Source organism: Phyllosticta citribraziliensis (genome assembly GCF_038025025.1).
Source record: "Phyllosticta citribraziliensis strain CPC 17464 chromosome Unknown J3D65scaffold_8, whole genome shotgun sequence".
In the NCBI taxonomy this organism is placed as follows: domain Eukaryota; kingdom Fungi; phylum Ascomycota; class Dothideomycetes; order Botryosphaeriales; family Phyllostictaceae; genus Phyllosticta; species Phyllosticta citribraziliensis.
The window spans coordinates 374,941-398,052 of NW_027117345.1; the positions used below are offsets into that span (position 1 = coordinate 374,941).

General features: G+C 55.9%; 9 protein-coding genes across 9 annotated transcripts; 2 read left to right on the forward strand and 7 right to left on the reverse strand.

Moving 5' to 3' along the window:
• Window positions 1-282: 282 nt before the first annotated feature.
• On the forward strand, window positions 283-784 carry J3D65DRAFT_535228 (uncharacterized protein; the record flags this gene model as incomplete). Its single annotated transcript, XM_066796704.1, has 2 exons — window positions 283-468; window positions 527-784. Coding segments are annotated over 2 exons (444 nt in total), but the record flags the coding sequence as incomplete, so codon positions are not given.
• Window positions 785-2,783: 1,999 nt separating this feature from the next.
• On the forward strand, window positions 2,784-4,286 carry J3D65DRAFT_604287 (uncharacterized protein; the record flags this gene model as incomplete). Its single annotated transcript, XM_066798260.1, has 1 exon — window positions 2,784-4,286. One exon carries the CDS (start codon window positions 2,784-2,786, stop codon window positions 4,284-4,286), a length of 1,503 nt encoding a protein of 500 aa, XP_066653564.1.
• A 417-nt stretch (window positions 4,287-4,703) lies between these two features.
• Window positions 4,704-8,704, reverse strand: J3D65DRAFT_425832 (uncharacterized protein). The gene is made up of 2 exons (XM_066796143.1): window positions 7,158-8,704; window positions 4,704-7,094 (listed from the first exon to the last, which is right to left on the reverse strand). The coding sequence occupies exons 1-2, from the start codon at window positions 8,500-8,502 to the stop codon at window positions 5,071-5,073; spliced, it is 3,369 nt and encodes a 1,122-aa protein (XP_066653565.1). The 5' UTR covers window positions 8,503-8,704; the 3' UTR covers window positions 4,704-5,070.
• A 147-nt stretch (window positions 8,705-8,851) lies between these two features.
• On the reverse strand, window positions 8,852-10,920 carry J3D65DRAFT_425880 (putative purine nucleoside permease). Its single transcript, XM_066796144.1, has 2 exons — window positions 10,445-10,920; window positions 8,852-10,067 (listed from the first exon to the last, which is right to left on the reverse strand). The coding sequence occupies exons 1-2, from the start codon at window positions 10,734-10,736 to the stop codon at window positions 9,148-9,150; spliced, it is 1,212 nt and encodes a 403-aa protein (XP_066653566.1). The 5' UTR covers window positions 10,737-10,920; the 3' UTR covers window positions 8,852-9,147.
• A 659-nt stretch (window positions 10,921-11,579) lies between these two features.
• Window positions 11,580-14,280, reverse strand: J3D65DRAFT_629154 (kinase-like protein). The gene is made up of 2 exons (XM_066800712.1): window positions 13,916-14,280; window positions 11,580-13,843 (listed from the first exon to the last, which is right to left on the reverse strand). Exons 1-2 carry the CDS (start codon window positions 13,954-13,956, stop codon window positions 11,833-11,835), a joined length of 2,052 nt encoding a protein of 683 aa, XP_066653567.1. The 5' UTR covers window positions 13,957-14,280; the 3' UTR covers window positions 11,580-11,832.
• J3D65DRAFT_629156 (uncharacterized protein) lies at window positions 13,943-14,231 on the reverse strand (the record flags this gene model as incomplete). The annotated part of the gene is made up of 1 exon (XM_066800713.1): window positions 13,943-14,231. A coding segment is annotated over exon 1 (250 nt), but the record flags the coding sequence as incomplete, so codon positions are not given.
• J3D65DRAFT_629158 (uncharacterized protein) lies at window positions 14,260-16,433 on the reverse strand. Its single transcript, XM_066800714.1, has one exon. The coding sequence runs from the start codon at window positions 16,133-16,135 to the stop codon at window positions 14,612-14,614; it is 1,524 nt and encodes a 507-aa protein (XP_066653569.1). The 5' UTR covers window positions 16,136-16,433; the 3' UTR covers window positions 14,260-14,611.
• Window positions 16,434-18,047: 1,614 nt separating this feature from the next.
• On the reverse strand, window positions 18,048-18,992 carry J3D65DRAFT_604291 (acetylxylan esterase precursor; the record flags this gene model as incomplete). The annotated part of the gene is made up of 2 exons (XM_066798261.1): window positions 18,048-18,337; window positions 18,542-18,992. The coding sequence occupies 2 exons, from the start codon at window positions 18,990-18,992 to the stop codon at window positions 18,048-18,050; spliced, it is 741 nt and encodes a 246-aa protein (XP_066653570.1).
• Window positions 18,993-20,493: 1,501 nt separating this feature from the next.
• On the reverse strand, window positions 20,494-23,029 carry J3D65DRAFT_629171 (guanine nucleotide exchange factor). The gene is made up of 7 exons (XM_066800715.1): window positions 22,496-23,029; window positions 22,366-22,440; window positions 22,231-22,307; window positions 22,012-22,170; window positions 21,835-21,954; window positions 20,900-21,777; window positions 20,494-20,849 (listed from the first exon to the last, which is right to left on the reverse strand). The coding sequence occupies exons 1-7, from the start codon at window positions 22,542-22,544 to the stop codon at window positions 20,744-20,746; spliced, it is 1,464 nt and encodes a 487-aa protein (XP_066653571.1). The 5' UTR covers window positions 22,545-23,029; the 3' UTR covers window positions 20,494-20,743.
• Between the last annotated feature and the right edge of the window lie 83 nt (window positions 23,030-23,112).

Genomic DNA, 23,112 nt, shown 5'->3' on the forward strand with positions numbered 1-23,112 from the left:
AAGCAGGCATGGTGCTCAGCTGAGAAAAGCTCTTCGTCACAAAAGGATGGTCGCGCGTTGCTCTCGAGTTGGTGTTGGGATTTTGATAGCTATGGATGGCGGCACGACGCGTTGGGTTGCGCACTGGCGTCATATTCTCCGGACCCTTGTCGCCGATCATTGCGGCCAAACAGCTCCAGCTCCAGCTCCAGCTCCAGCTCCAGCTCCAGCTTCCTCCAAACATCAACACCTCACACCATGTCTGTCGCATCAGAAGCCGTCGCCAACGGTACAACGCCGCCGGGCGTCGCGGCTATCAAGCCCGTTCAGCTGTCTTTCCCGCTCCCTCACGCCTCCAACACACGCATCAACATCCACCTCACCATCCAATCGACCGCGCTGCTACTCTTCGTCACGACGACCTCGCCCGAACACGATGCCGGCGCTACTGCACCAATGGGTAGCTTCGTCTACGCCATGCCATCAAATGTATAGCCCCGCAGAACATGCCCAGACGACACGCAGCATCTAACATCGTGGCTCGCAGACACAAACCGGCGCAACGGCATCCTCACAACCCATAAGCACGCCGCTCTATGCCCAAGCCCCAACTCTCGACCTCGCAACACGGCTTGCGCGCATACTGGCACGGAAGAGCGGGCGCCCGACCTACGTCGGCAACTCGACGTCCTTTGCAAGCGCCGGGTTGGGCGGCAGCGTCGAAGAGGAGATGGAAGGGCTGGCGCGGGTGGTCGAGGTCGTGGTGGGAGAGCTGGAGAGAGTTGAGAGGGGTAGCACATCTACGGCTGCGGCGAGTTGATGACTCGATACAAAAGGAAGAATGACAGTGCAATGCCACCATGAGATGGACCGCCGTGGGGAGGAACACCCGACTGAGCAGCTCTGACGCCAGTGAATGGCCTCCAGGAGGGCAGATTGAAAGAGCAAAGTGCAGGAGGGCAGAACGTGAAGATAGTTCGCGAGTCGACCTCTTAACCTCTGCCCTCATTACACAGGACGAATGGTACGACAAAAAGAGTTTGCGAATTGAAGTGGGTAGGGTGTCTCTTTCGCTTCTCTGCCCATCTGTCTACAGCGGATTTCAACATATAGCAGCTCATGAGCATAGCCGCGCTGCCACATAAACGACTGCTCCCTAGCAAACAATGAAGCAACACGGGCCAGAATTTACGCATCATTATCGATACGATCATCCACCTAGACAGACAGAAGAGTGCTCCCGCGGATCGTCCCCAGATCAGCCGATTAGTGCTGCGATATGGACAGCAGCGTCCAGTGAGATTGGAGGCAGGACGGGCGGCGGTCTGCCTGCGTTGAGTGACGAGACGAGACGAGACGGAAAGCAGCCGTCCGTCCGTCCGTCGGCGTGCTGCAAAAGCGCTGTTGTCGTTTCTGCAGGCTATCTGAAACCTCTTGCAGTAGGGGCAGGAGATTCTGGGTCTTGCAAACTGGCATTGCGTTTGGACGCAAACGAAGTCTTTCTGGGTCAGTGACGACGTGGGCATGCTGCTCTTTGCTTTTCGTAAAGAAGAGGAGGAAGGTGAGGTGATTATGGGGTTTCAGGGGGAGGAAAAGGCGATGGCAATGGCAACGGCAACGGGAATGCACAGCGCCTGGTTGTCAAAAGACATGGGTACTCTCTGGGTTCTTGCGTGATGCTTCTGACAGCTCCTTGTGTGGGGTCGTGTGCTAGACCCTGATGGCGCGCCATTCGGGAGCGAGAGCAGGCTTCAGAGTGGACTGGTTGGAGGGACAGCAGAGTACCCAGCGGTCTGAAGGCGGAGCGAGAACATTTAAACCATGTTGTCTGACTTGACCGTTTACACAGCTGGTGATCGACGGATGTCTTTGGATTTGGGAAAGTTAAGTTGGGACAGGGGTGAGGGGCAGTGGGAAGTGCGGTAAATGAGTCAGGGGGGTATAAACGGAGTGCGTTTGCGGGTCCAGGGGTGAATAGCCATCGTATTGTCCCAGTTGACGCCGTGGTCGCGTGAATCGGTGATGTGGTTACAGGATTGTTGATTTGATTGGATGTGGTCGAGCAGTGTTTACAGGGAAACCCAGGACGTCGCGAGAGTTTAAAAAGGCGGGAGAGGGAGAGGGACTATTGTCTACGTTCACGATCATTGACAAACCCAAGGTTGCTGTCATCTCTCTCATAACCCGTGGTGGGGCCATGGTTTCTTTTTCTTGAAACCCGTGGCAACCATAAGTGCGGAGATTTGATGGAAACTCTCTTGCTCCACACCTCAGTCTTGTTTGCCAAAGCTGTTAGCTTGAGAAAGTGCAAAGTCACAGACTGCCCGTGGCCCTGTTCAAGCTTTTAAGACTCACCAAGTCTGTCTCTGTTCCATGCGACTCAAGGATACTGATAATGTCTACTTACCGTAATACTCCCCGTAGCATGTACTTACTGTTCTTTAAATGCACACATAAATGCATACATGTTTTCGGATGTACCTCCCATCTTTGCCCTCTGATCTTGTGCGTGCGGGTGCCTGCATGGCACCTTTCGTGCAACTAGACCTGCAGCTTCACCGTTGGTAAGTAGGAGGAGAAGGAGCAACTTGTCGCCTGCAGCTTCCTCGCCGACGTTGATACATACCATGTCATCCATCATATGTGCCCACTCACGGCTGCTCCCAGCGCTGCAAATACCTTGTTTTTCCTCACACCCACCGCGGCCCTCAACCTCTCCAGCTGCTTTGGCCAAACCTCAACGCAAACCACGGCTCCCGCCCTTCCTGACCTCATTCCTGTCAGAGGGCGCGTCTTCTCTGACCATGGACGGTACGTCTCCTCCCATTATCATCATTGGCCTAACGCTGACTGCCTCAGACTTTGCCAACACAGAGGAGGGCCTTGCAAAAGCCCAGATGGCCGCAGAAGGGATCAACCAGCTCAGGGCATACGGAGCATTCGACGTGCAGGGCACAATGCCGGCCAATATGATCGAAAAGATTTTCAGCGCAGGCTGGCTCACGGGCGAGAAGTGGGCAGAGCGACAGGCCCAAGAGAGACACAAGACCACAAGTGGAAGTCACGTTGAGTACAAAGAAGGATATCGCGACGGGTACAGAGATGGCAACCGCGATGGACACGAGGCAGCTGTGGCGCGCTTGAATGCTCCCTGTGGTCCTCCCGCTATGTCGGTTGAATCTGACGCAACCTTCGGCTCCAACGCAACGCAACTTTGTGGGTCTCCTCAACCGAATCCGGCACTGGATGCTTCCAACATGATCGCAAACCGTCAGACGACCCCGGAGACTCAGGGAGCTGCCACCTCTGTAGAAACTTCAGTGACCATTGGACAGCCTAAATCGGTGGAGCCTGGCCAACTTCACGAGGCATTGCCAACGATTACTCAAAATCAGCAGCCTGAGGCTCTCCGCGAGGTCGAAGAGACTCAGCCATCCCCTCCGCCGGCTTCAGACACCCAACAAATTAAAGTCGAACCCCGCCAAAGCCTGAGTCCGATGGATGTTGACGGAAAAGACTTGAGCGGAAACAAAGACACCACCCCTAGCCTCCATTCCAAACGGGCAGACAGTCTCGTGGATTCAGTCGAGAAGCCAACAAATACTGAGAGGCCTGAGAAGCCTGAGAAGCCTGAGAAGCCTGAGAAGCCTGAGAAGCCTGAGAAGCCCGATAACCCTTTGAAGAGGCTCAGAGAGGTTTTGGAATCGGTCGAGAACCACAAGTCCGAACACCGCACGAAAAGACCCAAAGAGGAAGTCATCAAGCGCAAGAAGATCACAGCTTCCAGTTTGGGAAATTACGTCTATTCATCCGAGGACGAGCTGGACACCAAGGACCTCCTGGTAAATACGTGCGCGGACAGTCTGCACCGCAGGACATGTCAACTGGGACCCAACGGCGACACGAACTGTTCTTCTTTCCACCTCTGCGTTTCATACAACAAAGACCGCTGCCCCTACCCAACTCACCACGGCAATTTGTTGCACCTTCTCCCTACGTGCATTTCCGTCATCCGGAACCGTCCGTGCTTCAATCCCCACGATTGCGGCTTTGGTCACGCCCACCCCGAGGTCCGCGTCCGGAAGCATTCGTCCTTGAATGCCATGCATCTTGACAGCCAGGCGCGTGGACGCTCCACCACTTCGACCAAACGGCCTGATTCTATCCCTGATCGCCCGGCTGCTGATAGAATCGCGACACGTGACGAGCCGTCGAGGGAGCGACGTCCGGTGGCTGAGATGTCGAGGCCTTTCCCGTCTGGCCCTACTGCTGATCGGTGGCCGCCGGATCACTCGCCGCGTCGTTGATTGCAGCGCCTTGGAGTCAGAAAAAGTGGAGTGGGGGCAGATGGGGAGCATTCGTACGTACGCTTCGACAGGCAACTGAGAGGGAGCATACGTGCAAGCCACCCAGCGCCAGAGCCCTGAGGAGCATCCTACAGCACGTACGCGTCTCTAGGAAACGTACAGGAACATATCAAAACAGGGTACAGTCGTCGCGGGTCTCGGAAAAGTGGAAGGGCGGCATTGTTGTAACTTGATAGAGACTGAGTGCACTGAATGAAGGGGCACTTTCTGAATCCACCCTCCCACCCTCTGTTGACTACTACTGAATCCACACTCTTACTAAAATCCACCCTCCCACCCACGGCTTTACCAAAACCACCCTCTCAACTGGACAACTTTTATATTTAACCCTTGAATGAATGGATGATGGAATTTGGTTGAAAGAATTGGTTTGATTGAACAGTGACAGTCAAAACCGTGAGAGTGAGAGAGCGATCGACCCTGCTTTCCGACACCCAACCGTATCCGACCCGGTCCAGCCCGTCCAAGATCCCCTTCCTCTCTCTGATTTCCAAAACAAGAAGAGAAGAGAAGACGAGAAGGAAAAGGAGGAAAAAGGAGATATGGAAATAAGAAGACCTGAGCAGCCAGCCAAGCGCCTACACCAACCCGGCCAGACACAGACAGACAGATAACTCCCATGTACCGTACCACCAACGCAACCAACTCCGTCAGCAGTCAATCAATCAATCCAAAACGGCAGCATCGTCGTCTGGCCGAGAACAAGTCCAACATGCCATGGCATCTACGCAGCCAAATCCGTCTCGCTGATGCCCTCCCACGGAAGCTCGCTCTCGTCGTCGAGCAGCGCACTGACATCGTTAGCGGCGGCGCCGTCCTCACTCCTACCGCCCACACTCTCAATGACGACGCGCTTAGCCTTTGACCGCAGGCCATCGGTGCCACTTCTGGCCTTGGCCCTCGTCCTCTGGCGCATCTCGTCCGGGTCGATGCCGACGCTGAGCAGCGTCTCCTCGACCTCCCTCTCATTGTCCAGCTCTGCTTCATTCGGCCCCTGCTGCTCGTACGGCTGGCTCTCGACGACGTCGTAGAGGGCGTAGATCTGGTCGCTCTTGACGCTGATGGCGTGGAGGAGCTTTGCAATCTTGGCCTCGACGGCCTTGCGCTTGCGCTTCGCCATGCTGGCGTCGTGGCTGCGCAGCACGGCGTCCAGGGCCGCCTTTTGGAGGTTGAGGTGCGTCAGTTCGTCCTGCAGCTCTTTTATGACGGTGGCGAGGGCGAGGGGAGCTGGTTGGGTAGGGCGGAGGGTGGCGTCAATGTCGTCGGCGGACACACGCTCCGAGACGGGGACCGTAGTGGGAATGGGTGGGGAGGGATCGGTGGCTGCGAAAGGCTGGTGCTCGGCGCAGGCAGATTTGTGGCAGACGGTGCAGTTGCCCTTGTCATGGGGCGCGGGCTGTGAGATGTTGCGAATGTCCATGGTGATGTCAGGGAGGATAAAGGCTGAAGTGACATCGTTCGGGGCGCTGCGAGGGCGACGGCGGCCGCTATTGCTGAGAATCGAACGCTGCGTGTCTTGCTTGGTCGGACTGGCAGGGGCAGATCTGTTGTCTTCCAGGGCGGTGCTAACGATGCGGCCAGTAATGGACTCTGTCAAGTCCATGGGACGAGAAGCAGTCGTGAGGTCCTTCATGGACGACTTGCGGGGAAGGGACTGGGAGCGAACAGTCTCATCTTGACCCTGGCGAGTCTTTGACGGAGCCCTGGACTGCCTGCGAGCAGCGGCTCTCTCCTCCTCCAATGCTTTCCTCAAGCGAGCGACCTCATCACGAGCCATGAAGCTCAGCTCCGTCGTGTCGCCAGTGTGCTCAGGCCTTTTGTCCAAGCCGGGAATGGCACCAGACATGAACAAGTTGCCCTTGCGCAGGTGGCTAAAGGCATCGAGGTCGGTGGTAGAATCCGCCTCGCTCTCCGAGTCAACGTAGATTGGGAGTGAACGACGGCCAGCCTTAGACCGCGCACGTTCGGCCTTGGCCGGCAGAGAAGCACGGCGGATGGCCTCGTCAATCTTGTTCTCCGCCTTCTCACGACGGCTGCGAGATGACCTCCTCACACTCAAAAGCTCCTTGGTAACGTCCTGCGCATCCCTCGTCGCCTCTTGGCTCTTCTCGACTTTCCTCTTCAGACGGGCCTCCTTCCGGGCCCATTCCTGTTCGTCATCCTCACGTTCTGCCTCGAGTTCCGCCATTTGAACGCGGAGCTTCTCGTTCTCGTTGCGGAGATATGCATTCATCTCCTGTGGGGTCATGCCCTGCAGCTGCTGGATAGTGTCATCGCGGCTGTCGATGCGGCTGCGGAGCTCGGCTTCTTTGCGGTTCCTGCGACGAGCCTCCTCTTCACGAAGCGCTCTTGATTGGGCGACCTGCGCCTTCAAGTTTTCATTCTCCTCCTTCAGCTTCTTTTCCTCGACGCGGCGTGCCTGCGTCTTCTCTGATTCGCCCCAAGTGGTGTTTTCGGCGCGCAGCGCTCTATCAGCCGCCTTTTGTAATCGTTGGCTTTGTTGTTCGTATTGGGCAAGACGAGCTTGAAGCTCCTCATTCTCGACCCGCAGAGCATCGACCTCGTTGCGAAGCAAGTCGTTTTCTGATTGAAGGGCATCTCTCTCACCCTTGAGTTCCTCGGAGTTGAGGAAAGCCACGCCTAGTTGGGTGACGGCGTTGTCGCGCTCCTCGGTCACACGCTTGGACGAAATGTCAGAAACAGACACTTTACGTTCAGCGCGTTCGAGGCGGCTGCGAAGAGAGTTGACTTGAGCCTCCAGTCCTGGTTACCACATTAGAAAAACCGTCAAATCTCGGAGTCCAAACTTACGAGTCCTCTCAACCCTCCAATTGTCCTTCTTGTTGCCCTCGCCGTCTGTCGAGCCCAGCGCGCTGTCAGAGCGCCTGTATTCGGCCTGCGCGTTGAGCTCGGCACGGAGGTGGGCGACCTGCGTCTCGTAGTCTTCAATTCTTTTTTCAGACTCAGCCTTGTCCTGCTCCATTTGGGTGACCTTGTCCTTGAGGAGTTGCAAGGACGTGAATAGTGCCTTTTCATCAGCAGGCATTGGGACGCTTTCAATGGGAATATGCTTGGCAGTGTTTTCGTTCCTCAATCGACTCGGGATGGGCGCAGACGAGAAGCGTGACCGTGCCTTTGCGCTGCGGGAGAAAACGGGCGTGCCGTCCTGATATGTGCCAGACACAAGCTCTGTGAGATTCGGGATATCCGGCAACATGAACGACTGCTGTGTTCCAGCCGTGGTTGGGACAACACCCGAACGAGGTGTGTAGTATGTCGATTTCTGAGGGGTTCGCATGTTGGAGTCGTTTTCCTCAACAAAGTTGCCAGATGTCTGTCGGGATCGAGGATTGCCGAAGCGCGTGTTTTTCGCAGTCAACGTGACTGTTGGGGGTCTTTCGTCGATCATGGAGCTGTCTTCCTCCGAGGCCAGTCTCGCGTGCATTTGTGCCAAAGTATTCCTCCGCTTGTCATTAGCCGTAGCCTTTGCCGGCGATGGGCGTTCTGAGTTCCGTCCGAGGCGATTCGAAAGGCCCTGCAAGTCCTTTTGGGGCAGAGACGTGGCGCGTCGGATTTGAGCGTCGCGGCGCAGATTACCACGTTCGGCCTCGTATGTCTTCTTCGCACTCTGATTTCCCCTCGCGCCGTTGCGAACCTCAGAGTTGTGGAACACGCTGTCATTGCCAATGCTCAAAGCGTTGGGTGACATGTCGCCGAGAATCTTACTTGGGGTTCCACGGAGACTTCTGTTGTTGCCGCGGCCAAGCTCAATAGATTCGCTCTCGTCGGCGGAATTCTCGTCGGAAAAGTCTTGAAACTCCTGTTCCACCACGGACGTGTCGATCTGCTGGGGCGGAGGAGCAGGTCGCCAGTACTTGTACCGAGCTGCGCTCGAGCGGATGTTCGGGATGGGTTGCGTGCTGTCGTCGAATTGGTTACGAGTCGATTCGGGTACGTTGTCGAGCTCAGGATCAAAGCTGGTTCCGGTGCCCAGGTCAAGTTCGCCGCTTGGGAGGGTGTTCGTGTCGTTTCTCGATTCGTGGGCTGGGGAGGTCGGTTGCGGCAGTGGAGAGCTTCGGGATGACCTCAAGCTCTCAGCAAAGTCGCGAATGAGCTTGGATCGCGATTCGTTGCTTCCGGTAGGTGATGGTGCCATTAGTGATCACAAGACGATGGTAGCCGTCTCGTTCGGTGCGCGGCGCTTAGGTCGCGTCGCGTAGGTAGGATATGCAAAGTAGCAATTTGCTACGAGGAGGGCGGGCAGGAGAGGTTTCTAGAAGTTGAGGTCGGAACAGGACAGGCTCATTCCATGTTCGGGGGTTGGGCGGAAGAGTCGCGTTGCAAAGGTCGTTGTGCGGTGGAGGTTGTTGACAAGCAAGGTCCGGTGGAGACTGTAAACATGCCAAGACACCAATGACGCTTTCGGAGCTTAGTCAACCGGCCTAGCAACCGACGCGCAACCAACTCGACCCTCGACGCGAGTCCTGAACCACCACCTCGTACAAGCATTCGATATGCCCATCTGCCGCTTTGTCGCTTGAGGTCGCAGTCGCTTTATCATTATATCATCTGTCGACTGACTGACCACATTACAATTCAGCCGTTTCCAATGAGGCGTCTCGGCGTCCTGTACAGGATACATTCAATAATACATTATCATCAGGCTTCGATGCTAATATGTACAGAAATGCTCACTCTTCAATCGCGCCAACCTGTACTCCTGGTTTTGATAACGGCCGTATGAGTTCAGCTCCAACTCCCTTCACCTTTTGCTCAATGCAGGCCACGAAAAGTGCAATCATCACAAAGTCCTCTTCCCTTGGCGACCTGGTCCTCTCTTCCTCAAGTTGACAGCCTTGTTGTCAAATTTGCTGCCAGGACCAAAGTCTGGTTTGCCGCCCAAAGTGCCGAAAATGTCGCCGACGTAGTTGTTGGCCGCGACGCCCTTGGAATAGGTCGCGTCCCAGCCATTCACAATGCCCCCGACAATCTTGACACCGGCGCGGTAAAGATTTTGGACTGCCGGCGCGAAACCTCCTTGCTCGGCGTAGACCAGGTGAAAAAACGCGCTTTGGCCGGGGGGAGGAAAGTCGAAGTCTGATGCGGAGCGCATGACGATGATGCGGGCAAAGTCGAGGAGACCGCTTGCAGCGCCGCGAAGCAGAGCTTCGAGAGTTGCGTTGTCCTCTTGCTCAGAGGTACAATATTGGCCCGTGCCGTTGGTGACAAGCTTCGTGTAATTGGCAAAAGCTTCGCCGAGGAGAGCACCAGAGAAATACGTGTCAGCAGTGGCAGAATCGCACGCAAGAATGCGCGGCCCTTGTGCAGCGGCAGCAAATCGAGTAGACTTGGCGTAATTCGCGCGATAGGTTGCGGCGGCAGCGCTATCGTTCAGAGTAGCTTTGGTGGCAAAGCCAATCGCAACCTGGCGCAGCGCATCGTTGACTTCAAAGACCTCTGTTCCATAAATGGATTGCGGGTACTGGTCCGGGAAGTTCGTGTCTTGAGGGAAGTATCCGGTGCTGAAGTTGTCGGGCTTTTCGCGAGCGTCCAATTCGTATTGCAGTGCGACTTGGATGGAAAATCTTGCAAAGGTTACCGAAGCAGTGGTGCCGATTTCTGGGTTGATTCCGCCAATACCTGCGATTAGAAAATAGGTTTGGCGCAGGTCAAACAACCCAGAGCGAACGAGAGAGGTGAGGGTGACGGCAGCATTGATCTCTGCAGAGACGTGCGTTAGCAACGACAGATTTGACGTGGGATACAAGTGCTGTAGCTCTCGCGACAAATCGCGATTTCATGTCCTGTAACAGCTCCAAGCTTTGCAGTGGTAGCCGTGCTCCACACCAGATTCCCCAAGGCGAACCGCCGCATCCGCGCATGCGGCCAGCTTGACCCGGGATACCAGTGCTTCGCATTGTAACCTTAACTGCAATAAGCTGTCCCAAGAGATTAAGCCGCCCTTCTTCCAGTCTGTCGGAGACCGGGGACTCCAGCCTCTTCCCCGCCTCCAAGTTTCCACCTCTTGGCCATTGAAGCCTGGGTAGCGATTGAACTCAAAGAGATGGACGGGTCGATGCAAGAAAATCGCCACTTACCACCCTCGCCAGTAATCAGTTGACAAATGCTGCCGTCAGCAGTGCAGTGCGCCTCCGGGAACAATGGGCTGAAGCCAGGGACCGTGATGTTTTGCGCCAGGAGGTTGAATTCGGGAATGTTCCACCACACTGCTGCCTCCGGGTTGAAGTGAGTGATGATGAAGACCTTGGGTGTTATCTTGCTGGTGCTGGTGCTTGGTTTGACGACAGCTGTTTCGGCCAGACTTGAGGAACCCGAAACGAAAGACGACAGCAGACACGCTGCTGCTGTGTAGATGGAGGAGAAGCGCATGGTGGCCGAGCGAGTGTTGCGGGCTTGTCAGTAGCCGGAAGGATGTCGAGGTGTAGTAGTGCTTTATCTACACCAAGGCCACGACAGCAACAGTCAAGGTCAATGGAGCCGCAAATTGGCAAAAGGAAACAAGACCTGCTGACCGACGAAGCCTCACAATGACTGCAGGGTCGTGAGGCTTTTAAGAAGAACTAAGTATATCGGCATTGGTGTCGCCTGATTAGGTATGGGCAGCAATGGAGGACCATGACGCGGTCTGTCCGCAGGATCTACCTCACGTCTCTCCGCCGCTGATAGGCGAGTACCGAGTCACCGCATGGCGAACTTTACAGGGTGAACGACGACACCCACGGTCTGGCAGGCTAGGGTCAACGGACAGTAGCGCCCGCGTCGGCTGGGAAGGAATTGGGAGAGCCGCCCGAGTGCTGGTGGTGGCTTGGAGAGCCAGGCCGGCTGATCTTGGCTGAAGGCGAGATGAACGGGACGGGAGATTCTGGGTTGACGTTCGGTCGACGGTCGGCAGTGCTGGGAAGTGCCGCGGCGCCGTCCTTATCAACCCAGATTCCGGCACCAAGATGTCGTGCTTCCCGAACCGGGCCAGGGGCCATCCTAGATTCCAAGAAGCCGGACTGGTTCGCGGCTTTTTGCAAAATCACCAAAGAACAGCTGGCTGTTCCAGCTGAAATCGAGAATCCCATCACTCACCCTTGCATTTGTGGGAGGTGATAGTGGAGGGTTCCTGGATGTTGGCGTACCCCCACCTTTACCCCTGGTCGCCGGGTTCCGAACGACCGACCTCTTTGAATTACAACTCGCTCTTCATGATACAGGAACGGACTTTGGATCTGTAAAGGACGGTAGGCCGCCAGTATTTTCGGGGCTTACTCAATTCGTTTGGAGGTTACGCGTCGACGTAATCTGTCTGCTGTTCTGGTGAACAAATCCATCTACCGTCGCCATGACACTCAAAAGGCAAATAAGCCACTGGCCAGCTTTTGTGCGCCTCCACCGAATGCTCGGTTTCGTACCGAGCCTGTATGAAGCAGGAAGCCATGAGAGCCGAATCCACAATCTTGGAATCCCCTCCCAACTCACCTTACTCCGCCACAGCAAACTCATGCCAAACTACGCTATTCATACAAAGCTTGTTCGATTTTGCGGCAAGACCTGCAACTGCAAAATGAACCGCCAGCAGTACGACGCTCTCTAGCAGTCCTCCATAGCTCCAGCGACTAGCTGGCATTCCGTCCATTAGCGCAAGGTCGAGTGCTGCTAGAAATAGCAGCGGGTATAAAATCAAGGCTTGCGGGGCAAAGGGGGAGCAAGGACGCGTCAACGAAGTAACTTTGAGGAGGAACATGGAGATTTTGAGGGTCCAGAGAACTCTGTAATCCTGCAGAAAGGAGTGGATACGAGTCGAAAAGTTGGTAGGGGGAGGCAACATGAGGCGCGGCGTTGATTGAGGCGTAGGGGATGGGTTGAACTTGACCTTGCGAGTGCGCAAGACGACTGTAGAGGAATCTTCAGGGGTTGGCGTGCGAGACGCGGTCCTGCGCATGGGTGGGCTCGGAGAACGTTGCTCTTCGGCTGTAGCATGACGAAGTTTTGAAGACGTCCTCAACATGCCCGTGTGGGTGGCCGCTCGCCGCGCGTGCTTTGGTGCAGGTGATGGCGAATCTGCTGGCGAGATTCGAGAACTCATGTCGTTGAAAAAAGATGGGTGGAAGCTATTGCTTTCAGTAGATGCCGCGCCGATCCCCTGGAGGATGTGATCCGTTGCAGGCCGTTCTTTGGGATTCAACGAAAGGAGCTTCTTCAGAAAAGCGTAGAGCATTTCCGGCAGGTCCGATCGCGCCCGAATGGTATCATTGAAGCCTCGCCAGGTCGCAATTTCGGCCCTCAGCTCGTCCAGATCCTCATTCTCCTCGTGAAGGTCATCCGCGTTCTTGTAAGGAAGTCGACCAAAGCACATGAAGTAGACGATCATGCCCAGCGAAAATATGTCCGACTTAGTGGTAAAGTTCCCATAGTTTCCATCCGGAGTTTCCCGCATCAAGACTTCTGGTGCGCAGTATGACAGCGTTCCGGTAGCCCCTGTGGACTTTCGCGTCATGTTGACCGTCTGGACTTCGCCAAAGTCACTGACAAGCACCCTTGTTTCTCCTCCCACCGTGTGAAGTAGACAGTTGTGCGGCTTGAGATCTCGGTGAATGTATCCGTTGGAATGAAGGTGATGTAGGCCGGACGTAATGTCCTTGAAAAAGGAGAAGATTTCGTCAAAGTGCATTCGGCGCGGGCCGTGAAGATCTACGGGGGGCTCGACCTGTCCCTTCGACCTCCGTCGCATGCGTTCCTTGAGCCCCTTTTTGGATCCTTCCGATTCTTCTCGCTTCTTGGCATCGCCCAGTATGTAGTGGTGTAGGTCACCGCCATTGCAGTATTGTTGGAGTATGAAAGCGCATGGCACGCTGGGAGCAAAGGACGTGAGTTGGGCCTCTTCCAACCAAACATGTCGGTAAGATACCAGGTTCTGGTGGGAAAGATTTTGAAGAAGCTGGACCTCGATCAGGACCTTCTCCAGCCACTCATGATCATCTCCGACAGGCACGCGCTTGCAAGCAAAGTGTCCAAGAGATACACCATCGAGGACATGCTTGACCAACAGCACCACTCCTTTGCCTCCACTTCCGAGCACCCGTTCTTCGACGAAAAAGGTCTTGAAGTAGTTTTGGCTGAATGCAGTGGAGGAGATGCCATGGGACGCTGTCTGTGGAGCTGGGGAGCTTCCGATGAACTCGCTACTAGGAGGTGGCTCGGAGGACCCAGAGGGCTGTCGCAATGCTCTCGGCGCCGTGCCTCTGACGGGTGACGTGGGCCTCGAAGATGTTGGTGAGCCCGGCTGGCTATGATGCAGCATGCGAAAGTACTGCGGGTTCACGAAGCTCGCCTCGGGCTCCTCGTGGTCGTCTTCGGCTTCGGTGGTTGGTCCATCACGAAACGGGCGCTGGCAGTATGGGCAATTGGCAAATTCCAAGTCCGAGGGTGTCGCGCGGAGAGACAGCTGGCGGGAGCGCGCATCGTAGACGACGACGGCAGAGCCATGACGGCTGTTGGTCGCGCAATCAGCGAGTGTCGGAGACAATGACAGGAAGCTTGAGATGAGAGAGTGGTCCACTTACAGGACGATTTCACCGCGATTCAGCCGCGGTACCAGAGACATGTCCGCCACTAGCTCAGGTGGTGGTCAGGAATGAGGGGTAAGTCGTCAACAGCAGCTCGGCTCAAACAGCACGACGAATGATGGCAGATGGCGAGGATGGAGACAGGCGTGTGGAATGGCATCTGTGGTGGCCAACCGAGTAGCAACGCATCTCGGCGCAGCTGTGGGTGGCTGATGGTGAGAGGGTGACGCTGCTGCTGGCGGCGGCGGGAGCATGGATGGATCCACAGAAGAAGGAAGAACGCCAGCCTCGCTACCTTCATACGTAAGGCACTGCAACCTTGCAACAGCAACAAACAAAGCCTCCCTTATCCTCCTTGTCCACGGTCGCCTCTTGATCATCGCGAGCAAGCAAGCTCATTGTGATCAACAACTCCTGGCTACGAATCCCGGCTGCTGTGGGTGAAGAAAGCTCCTTGCAGTCCTCGTCACTCCGTGCGTTTCTCTTTCGCCTTGATTTCGTCACAGTTTCTGTTTTTCGAAATTCTCTCCTTTTCTATTTGTCCATCTCGGCCGTGGCAAGGGTCTTCGTCTCAGTCATGCGCTTTATAACACTTTCGAGGCCGTCTGGTCACAAAGAAAACGCCGGTCTTCCAAAAGCAAACAAACGCCGGCCTTCCAAAACAGAGTCGCCCTCCTCTTCTCCCCGAATCATCTAGCTGGCCATCTTCCCCTTTTCGTCGCTTTTCAGACTCTCCAACAAGTCCGGCAACACTTGCTCCTCGGTGTACTTCCAGACCGCCGCGCTATCTTGCTGCGACCAGGCCGCGCCGGTCCACCACGTGGCTCTCCTACCCTGCAGCGCCATCAACTTGCCATAGAAACCGGCTTCCACGTCCTGCACCCCAACCGTCATCTGAAACGGCGCGTGGCTCTTGAGCGCTACAATCTCGGTCCCGTGACCTTGTCCATCTCCGTCAACAACTCCCTCACTCCGCTTGATGCTTTTCACCGCCGCCAGAATCAAAGCTGTGACCTCTTCTGTCTCCAACTCTCCATCTGAGCCGACCTTGACATCCCAGAGATCTCCAACGCCAGTCCAGAAGAGTCCATACACGCAGGGTGATGCTGGCATGGCGTATTGCGAGTCCCGGGCAACGTTAGACCAACTAGTGTTCCGCGGAAGACGTGCATCGCGTACTAGGCCAGTGTAATACGCAGCGTACGAAAAGCGTGAGAACAGTGAATGTTCTTCTGCGGAAAGCTCGAGAAACGGTAATTGTGAGATGAGCGGAGGCACAGAAATCAGCAAAGCGCGGCAAAGGATGAGCTTGGGCCCTGAGGGAGTCTGCGCAAAAATTGATATCAAAGGTGAGTCGGAGCCAGGTCTTCTTGACTTGGTGGGTCGGCGTCGGATACCGCTGGCGGTAGAGGATAAGAGCACGGTTGAAGATGCGGACGAGTCGAGAAGCGCGAGAGCTCGGTCATAGAGCACACTGCTGACGCCGCTGGCCCCCGCTTGGAGGAATGTGTTGTTCATGATGGCCTTCAAGACAGGAGCGTTGAGAAGCTTGATGACGTACATTGTGGGCAAACGCAGGACGTCTCCATTGCCCCCGGTGTACTTCTGAATGACGACCATGGCAGGCTCTAGCGAGTACTTTTGGACAAAGTCACCAAATTCGAGCAGCAAATCGGGAGGCACCGGGTTCGGTATGTTTCCAAAACCCTCGTCCAAATAGGGGTACTTTTCTGCTTGCACAAGGTAGGCATCCAGGGCTGCGTAAATCACCGCGGAGCTGTACCCAGGGTACCCAGACACTATTTTTCCTGTTGCAAAATCGAGCGGCTTGGATGTCGAGTAGATATTGGCGGTGGTGAGCGGCTCGAGCTCCACTCCAAGGCGCCGAAAGTACTTGTGAACCAGTGGCTGGTCTTCGAATTCCATGACGCCGAGATTGATCCTCTCTCCTGATTCTGGGTCTGTGTACGAGTCGGCGTGTCCTCCCAGGATCTGATTCTTCTCAATTATGGCTACACTCTTTCCATGGTCTTGCAGACGCACAGCTGCATAAGTGCCGCTAGAGCCTCCGCCGATGATGGCCACATCGCAACGAATGACGTCCCTCGGATTTGGATGAGTTCCTAGGAACAGAAAAGAAAAGCTCTTTGCTGCTGAGCTCATGGCGACAAAGGGATGCAGCATAGAAGCAAACAGGGTCGCACAAGTCTCTTGCATGCTTGTCGTTCGATACGGCTGCTTCTCCAAATGGATGTCAAGATTTCTCCATGGCAATTCTGTCGTCGAGATTGGACATCCAGTTCAAGCCAGACCGGATTCTTTGCAGGAGGCTGCTTTTATACCAACGATTCATTTTGCCAGACAACAGCGATCATACGGAGCGGGACATGGTCCGACCGCTCAATCGACTGGCCAACGCCTGGCAGCATCCAACACCTACCAAGTTTTGAAAGTAGAGCTACAAGCTGACTACTCGCAGAACATGCAGCCTCCGCCAAACCCTCCTCCAGTCTCATGGCAGCAAAATATGTGTACCCCGAGCAGAGCAAGGATAGCACCCTGGAATTGGCCACTCATGCAAGCTCGTGGTTCCAACAAAAGACATCGCTTTCTTCGATATCCAGCCAACGAGGAGTTGGGACGTGGGATTGTTGGTTCAGCCACCAAGTCTCTGCTCCGGGAGAGACTTCGATCTTACATCATGTTGTGCCTGGCTGCATGCCAGTGTTGCGACTCTGGTTCAAATATTACCGGTCGCATGCCACAATGATGGCAGAGCAGCGACAGGTTCGACGGCGGTGACGCGATCTCAAACTCCATTCATTGCGGCTGAAACAATCGATTTTGAATGACGGAGGAGTGGCGGCAAGAACGTGGTACCCGTGTCCTGTCGACTCGTGCTCCTATGCGCATTTTCGAAGGAGAAGAGAAGCGGCAGTCCACGAGCCGAGCGTTGCACACGGCTTGTCTCGAAAGTCGACATCTGCTTGGACCAATCAATCCATCGTACGACATCAATCTCGGGCATGCGTCGAGCGCATTCGCGGGTAGGATAAAAAGACGGAGATGGGGCTGCAGTAGCGCCGCCAAAGGGACACGGCCAGCCATGCGCTGCACACAGCAACTCCAACCGTCATGTACAGAGCCCATCGCCTGCCTGAAGCTGCATATCTAACAACAGTAATCGCTCTGCATGAACATCCAGTTGGCTGGAGATCGGCTTTGCATATGACACCGCCCATCTGATCAGTTTGCGATAACCAGAGTTCCCGCGGGATGTCTGCAGACAGGCAGACAGGCAGCAGACGACCAACCCAAGCAGTTCGTCATGTGCAGAGACGATCTTCACCTGAAGTTCTCCCTCTCACCGCAGTCCTGGTTGCGGAATCCGAGAATACGTGGCGTGACATGTTGGAGAGCACCTCCACGCCTATGATGACGGGCAGACAAGCCTTTCCCAGTGGCTGTTGGAGACGTGCGGAGTAACTGCCGGTACATGTATCCACGCGCTGTTGAGTGGTACAGCGCCGACCTGCACGCTGCTACCTCCGGGCCGCCACTCGAAATGACCGATATCGTAAGTGCGCTTGAGACGAGACTGACGTGTAGGAGTGCTGGGAGACTGATCTTGCAACGCTGATTCGAGGGTTCAGGCTTATAGCATGATTACACGCTGTCTTCGCACGATTCTGTCAGTATGCCATGTGTGCCGCCAACCACATTACACCATCAACATCTCACTGTGCGAGTTGCAACGAGCCCGGTCGTCCGACCCAGATGTTAGATTCTCTGTGGCAGAGCCTGACTACAGTCACTCATCTTCCCTATGTACACTACTCGTATGTACAGTATTGACAAGATTTCGCACAACCCTCGGCATCACCTCTTTCCGTGGACTCTGCTCGTGGCAAACCCCACAGACACCACTGTCCGCCTCGACCGTTTCAAGACGGCGTCTCCTACCGCTGCTAGCTCTTTCTTCCCATTGCGTCCTCCGCCCTCTTCGCTACCTGATTCTCGTGGTGGCAAAAATCCATCACATTTCCACCGCTTCTCCCCCACCCCAATCGCAACCGCAGACATCACCCTCTCTCCCTCCCTCTCACCTCCCCGCGCCCCACCCCACCACCTACACCTTCAACTCTCCCTGCTTCCCCCCACCGACATCCACCAACTTACTATTCACAAAGTCAAGCCCCTTCTGATTGTACCGGTCCGTGTACGTCAGGTGGGTGACAATGTCCTGGCCGTTGGCGCAGTACGTGTCGTTGCGGTCGCAGTAGCTGACCAGGCGCCGCGCGAACGGGTCGCACGCGATGTCGGGCGGCCGCGGGAACGTGCCGGGCTGGTCGGCGGTGCCAGCGTCGAAGGGGCGGCCTGGGACGTTGCGGGGGTCGCCCATGAAGACGATGGCGAAGACTGCGGGGTGGTGATTTAGTGGTGTTGGAGAGGGGAAGCGAGGGGGGAGGGACAGGGGGATTGCGGGTTTAAGATAACCCCTGACGCTGTGATTTGCTTGCTCTACCCCCTGACTGAACACAACGTGTGGAGTTCTCTTCCTGCCACCAGTGCACCAATAACAAAAGACCAGTAAATAGACGACTGGAACAAGCACACACTCACCTCTATCACTAACAGCCTTATCCACGGCCGGCGTGCGCTCCACATTCAGATACTCGCCCCCACCACACAGCGTATCGCCCATCACATGGGCACCCTGACTATACCCGAGCATAACAATCTGCGCACACGGGCACGCCTTGGCATAGTTGCTCAGCACCTCTTTCGTCTTGCGCGTGCCCTCGCGGCTGCTGCTCTCGTAGTTGTCGAGCGTGGCCGGGTAGTCGATGGACTCGAGCGTCGTGCCCGGGTGCGCGTCTTGGATCAGCTTGGCCAAAGACCCGATGCTGCCGGTGCCGGGCGACGAGAGCGATTCGCGCGCCACGATCAGGTGGATTGGTGCGCATTGGATTTGGCGCACGATTAGGCGCGGGGGCGAGGCGGCGGGGGAGCAGTGCGTGAGGGGGAGGGCGAGGAGGGTCAGGAGGGAGGAGAGGAGCGTTGGTTTGTGCATTTTGGACTGCTGGTTTGCTGGTTTGCTTGTTCTTCGGTTGGTTCGATGTGTGGCTGTCGATGATGATGTGCTGGTCCCGAATCGAGTCGAGTTCGAGGATGGATTCGACACGAAGTAGCCAGGCACGTCGACTGCAAGCAACAACTGTTGACCGACAGTGAACTCAAAAGAGAGAAGGGAAGAGGAGTCGCGATACAAGCAGCCAGACACTGTGAGGGCACAACACAGACGAGGAGGCCAAGCGAGCCAAACATCAACACGGCAAGGTGCCATATTAAATACAGATACAGCGGCACACTCATACCCAACGAAGCTCCCTAGCTCTTCTGCCCGCTGCTGCTCCACCTTCCTCTTTCCATCTGTTTGCCAACGAGGGACGAGCCGCGGGCACGGCACTTGGCCAACCACACGCGTCGTCTACCACAGGTCGGCAGCAGCAGCGACGCACGCGCGCACGCACGCGGCCAGTCAGCACCGCGCGAGTGCGGTCGGCCATCGTAAACACGCCGGCCCCGTCGCCATCGAGCAGCACTTCACACATCGAGAAGAAACGACGGACGAATGATGCCCATCACAAGGAAATACTCGCCTGCCCACCACCGGCTCGTGCAGCTGCTCCCTCGGCAGCGGCAGCGTTGCCCGCTCCCTTTCTCCTTCTCGCACCGGGTCCGAACAGAAGGACAACGACGGGGAACCTGCCGGACGATCGACTAAGCGTTCGTCCGCTGCCGTGCCGGTGCGGTGGCCCTTTCGGTATGCGCCGAGAGCGTGGGAGCGCTGATCTGGCTTGCTGCCGGATGCGGATGGTAGGGCGAGTCGGATCGGGGTGGTGGTGCTGGGATGGGGATGGGGGGAGAGAGGGGAAGGGGTAAGGTAGGGAGGGGAAGACTGGAGAGAGTGCGGTGGTTGAGGGCGGCCTCTCCCGCGACCAGGTAAGGTGCTGTGGAGTTGAGCTAGAGTTGTGCAAGCGGGGTTGGGTTGGGGTGACGTCTGGCATTGTTGACAGAGTCCATGGGTGTCCGAGAAGCCGTATGTAGTATGGATGATGCGGGCCAATGGTATAGTGATAAACTTCATACCGCAAGAAGTCGAGGTGACAAAGTCGAAGCTGGCTTTGTTGCTGAAAACCACTGCGACCACTGTCGCGACCGCAAAGCTCCTCGTCGGGAGGTTTGCACCTGAGGTGAGAGAACATTGTGTGCAAGTGCTCCCGCTCGCGATCAAGGACCATCCCAGCTCACTGGGGTTGGGCATGACGTCTCTGCTAGCTCGCATGCTTCTGAAAGGGGAGCATCCTCGGTCAAAGCCACTCAACACTTGGGCACCCCACGGGGTAGACGGCGACCAATCGAGAGCGAAGCGACGGCACGCCTGATGCCATTTGGCACGCACGCGAAAATGCGATCTGCCCATGATCATTTGGCATCTTTGCGGGGATCCTCGGCGCCGAATTCTGTGCGCACGTCACTGGAAAAGAGAGAGAGAGAGTGTGTGTGCTGTGAACAGCATGTGATTAGAATGACTTAAATTTGGTACTAATACAGTGGAGAAAAACCAAAACAAACTAGGAAGTAAATGCTGAGGACAACCTCTCAGCGCTGTTGGACCAATTGTGTGGTATCTTCGGACAAGAATGATGCCAAGGCGAGGACGCTGAACTCCGACCAATGCAGTGTATGCACGCATTAAAAGCTTCTAGGCTAACGGGGTTATCAGGAAAGAAGAATCGCGGACGGTTTTGGCAAGTCTGTTTAATCCGGTGACGGGGGCTCGTCGTCGGGAAGTTCCTGGATACGTCCTGACCGGATGGCATCTTCAACTGGATTCTTAATGTCCACGACACCGGTTGCCTTGAGCCTGCGCAACGAATTAGTCTTAGAACATGGCTGTCATTCGAATCGACACACCTCTCGAATAGCACAAAGAGCCTCTCGGCCTCTCGCTCCTTCTCCTCCATGGTCATGGCAGGTTCTGTACTAGGTTCTTCGTCTTGATATCTTTGACCGGTAATTGGGTTGACTGCACTGCGGTTGCTGTCTATGTCCTTGCCATCCTCTTCATGCTGACCTTGGTTGCTGAACGCCTCCATGGCATTCTCAGGTATTGCGATGTTGTGGCTCAGGAGGAAACCGGAAGCGAAGCCATAACCGACATTGTGGACAAATGTGGAAGCATCCTTGTCTGACAGCTCGAACAGCATGGCCGAAATGGACCCGCGCAAATTGGGGCACATGGCCGCAGTGGATAGGTTTAGCAGCCGAGATGACAATGTATCAGATTTTCCAAGGGGCTTGCTCCGTTCGTCCTCTGTCGGGAGCAGCAGCCACTGCATGTACTTTTTGACGCTTTCAGGAGAAAACTCGTAAATTCGGCGGAGGAGGGTTACGAGCGGGGCGGCCAACTGGTCCAACTCGGTCTCCGGATAGGCCATGATGGATTTGTCCAGGATGTTGATCAAGCGCTCGACGTTGCACTTTTGGTCGAACTTTGGGAAGACGGGACTACTGCCCCAGTTTTTGGACTTTTTGTCTTCGAGGTCAAGATTGAGCAAGGCATTGATGAGGTAGTTGACGGGTGCCTGGAGCGGAGGGTTCGGGATAGGAGCCTGGTGGAGAATCTTGAGGAGGTCGGGGACGCACTTGGAGAAGGTGTCGTTGTAGTCTGGATAGTAGTGGGTGAGGTTAAAGATCAACTTGAGTGTTTCCGAAAGAGCCATGTCTTCCATCTGAGCAGTCGGGCCCCCCTTCTTGCTCGCCTTGTACCTTTTGGAGTGACGAGCAACATTCTGCGACTCATGTTAGGCAACCCTCCCAGAGACCTTGTCGAACCTACGGCGGCGTACCTGCATGATTGCGTCTCCGAGCTGGTTGTTCGTCATCAGGTTGTCGAAGTTGAGGTTGGTGTCGTAGGTCAGCAAGAAGAGAATGCGCGACGCCAGGAATTCGTCGTCTGCATTATCGCACTGCACAGGCTCAGCCACGCCCAACAGCTTCAGCTGGGGCTGAGGCGGACGACCAACCTTGAGCTTCTCGGCAGCATTTTCTGCAAATCCCTTGTCGACAAAGACCTGGCGGGTGGCCGGCTTCAGGAGTAGGGCGTTGGCGACGCAGCGCAGAGCTTCGCGAGAAGTCTGGGGTGACGAGTTTGAAAAGCCGTGACGGGCTAGCGTTTCGATTCCCTATTTTCCATTGTTTGTTTCAGCGGCGGTGGGGCGGTCGGGTGGTTTTAAACGGGGTACCTCAGGAGCGAATATGGGGTCGGCGTCCTGGACGTTGCGACCATAGATCTTGACCTGTTCGAGGGCGGCATTGCGTTCTGCGGAGGCGGCGGGGGTCAGGGAGGCGAGCAGGAGAGACGGCGCGTGCAGACTCACGGTGGGGGAGCAGGTTGTTCTTGTCCAGGTCTTCGCGGAGAGATTGCATGAGCGAGGAGACCTCGTCGCGTTTTTCTGCAACGACGTCAGTCTTGGTGGGCGGAGGATGCGGCGGAAGCGGCAGACGGACTTGGACCGGAGATCATGGCCGCGTATGCGCCGTTGGAGGGAGACGGCATTGTGGCATGAGAAAGGGGAGAGGTGGTTCGTAGGTTTATAGGGAAACTTGTCGGTGGTTGTGAGTCGGGTCGGGAGCCAAATGCGGTGGAGGGCTGATGACGGCGGGCACACGGGGCTTGAAGCTAAGAGGTGGGTCCCCCGCATTGAAAGTTCCTGGATCAACGGAGACGAAATGATGCTCATGTGGCTCGCCGCATACCAGGCCAGAACAGAAGAGACCAGCAGGCAGAGCAGAGCAGAGCAGCTGGTGGTGTTTTGCTGGCCGAGCTGTCTGCAACCGTGGGGGGCCATGTGATGGGCCATTTCGACGACGACGCAGCGGGCGTCTACATGGCCGGGATGCAGTGGAAAAGGCATCAAATGACGTCCGGGAAGCAGACTGATGCAAGCCGTGAGCATGCGCTCGCTCGTTTGACTGCGGTGCGGGTGGAATAGGAAAAGGAATAGGAAAAAGAAAGCATCGAGTGGTTGGCCTCAGGCTCGGAGGTGGACTGGTGGACCCCTAGCCATCGCACCCCTCCCTACCTACCGGTACCCTACCCGCCGCGCCCTACCCGTGCCGCCGGC

Coding starts and splice junctions, on each gene's coding strand:
- J3D65DRAFT_425880 (XM_066796144.1), bottom strand. CDS start 10,736: ATGCGCTTCTCCTCCATCTACACAGCAGCAGCGTGTCTGCTGTCGTCT. Junction 10,068..10,444: donor ACTGATTACTGGCGAGGGTG/GTAAGTGGCGAT, acceptor ACGTCTCTGCAG/AGATCAATGCTGCCGTCACC.
- J3D65DRAFT_629154 (XM_066800712.1), bottom strand. CDS start 13,956: ATGTCTCTGGTACCGCGGCTGAATCGCGGTGAAATCGTCCT. Junction 13,844..13,915: donor AATCGCGGTGAAATCGTCCT/GTAAGTGGACCA, acceptor CGCGACCAACAG/CCGTCATGGCTCTGCCGTCG.
- J3D65DRAFT_629158 (XM_066800714.1), bottom strand. CDS start 16,135: ATGCAAGAGACTTGTGCGACCCTGTTTGCTTCTATGCTGCATCCCTTT.
- J3D65DRAFT_629171 (XM_066800715.1), bottom strand. CDS start 22,544: ATGCCGTCTCCCTCCAACGGCGCATACGCGGCCATGATCTCCGGTCCA. Junction 21,955..22,011: donor ATGCTGCCGAGAAGCTCAAG/GTTGGTCGTCCG, acceptor GAGCCTGTGCAG/TGCGATAATGCAGACGACGA. Junction 21,778..21,834: donor TCGGAGACGCAATCATGCAG/GTACGCCGCCGT, acceptor CATGAGTCGCAG/AATGTTGCTCGTCACTCCAA.
- J3D65DRAFT_425832 (XM_066796143.1), bottom strand. CDS start 8,502: ATGGCACCATCACCTACCGGAAGCAACGAATCGCGATCCAAGCTCATT. Junction 7,095..7,157: donor TTGGAGGGTTGAGAGGACTC/GTAAGTTTGGAC, acceptor TGGAGGCTCAAG/TCAACTCTCTTCGCAGCCGC.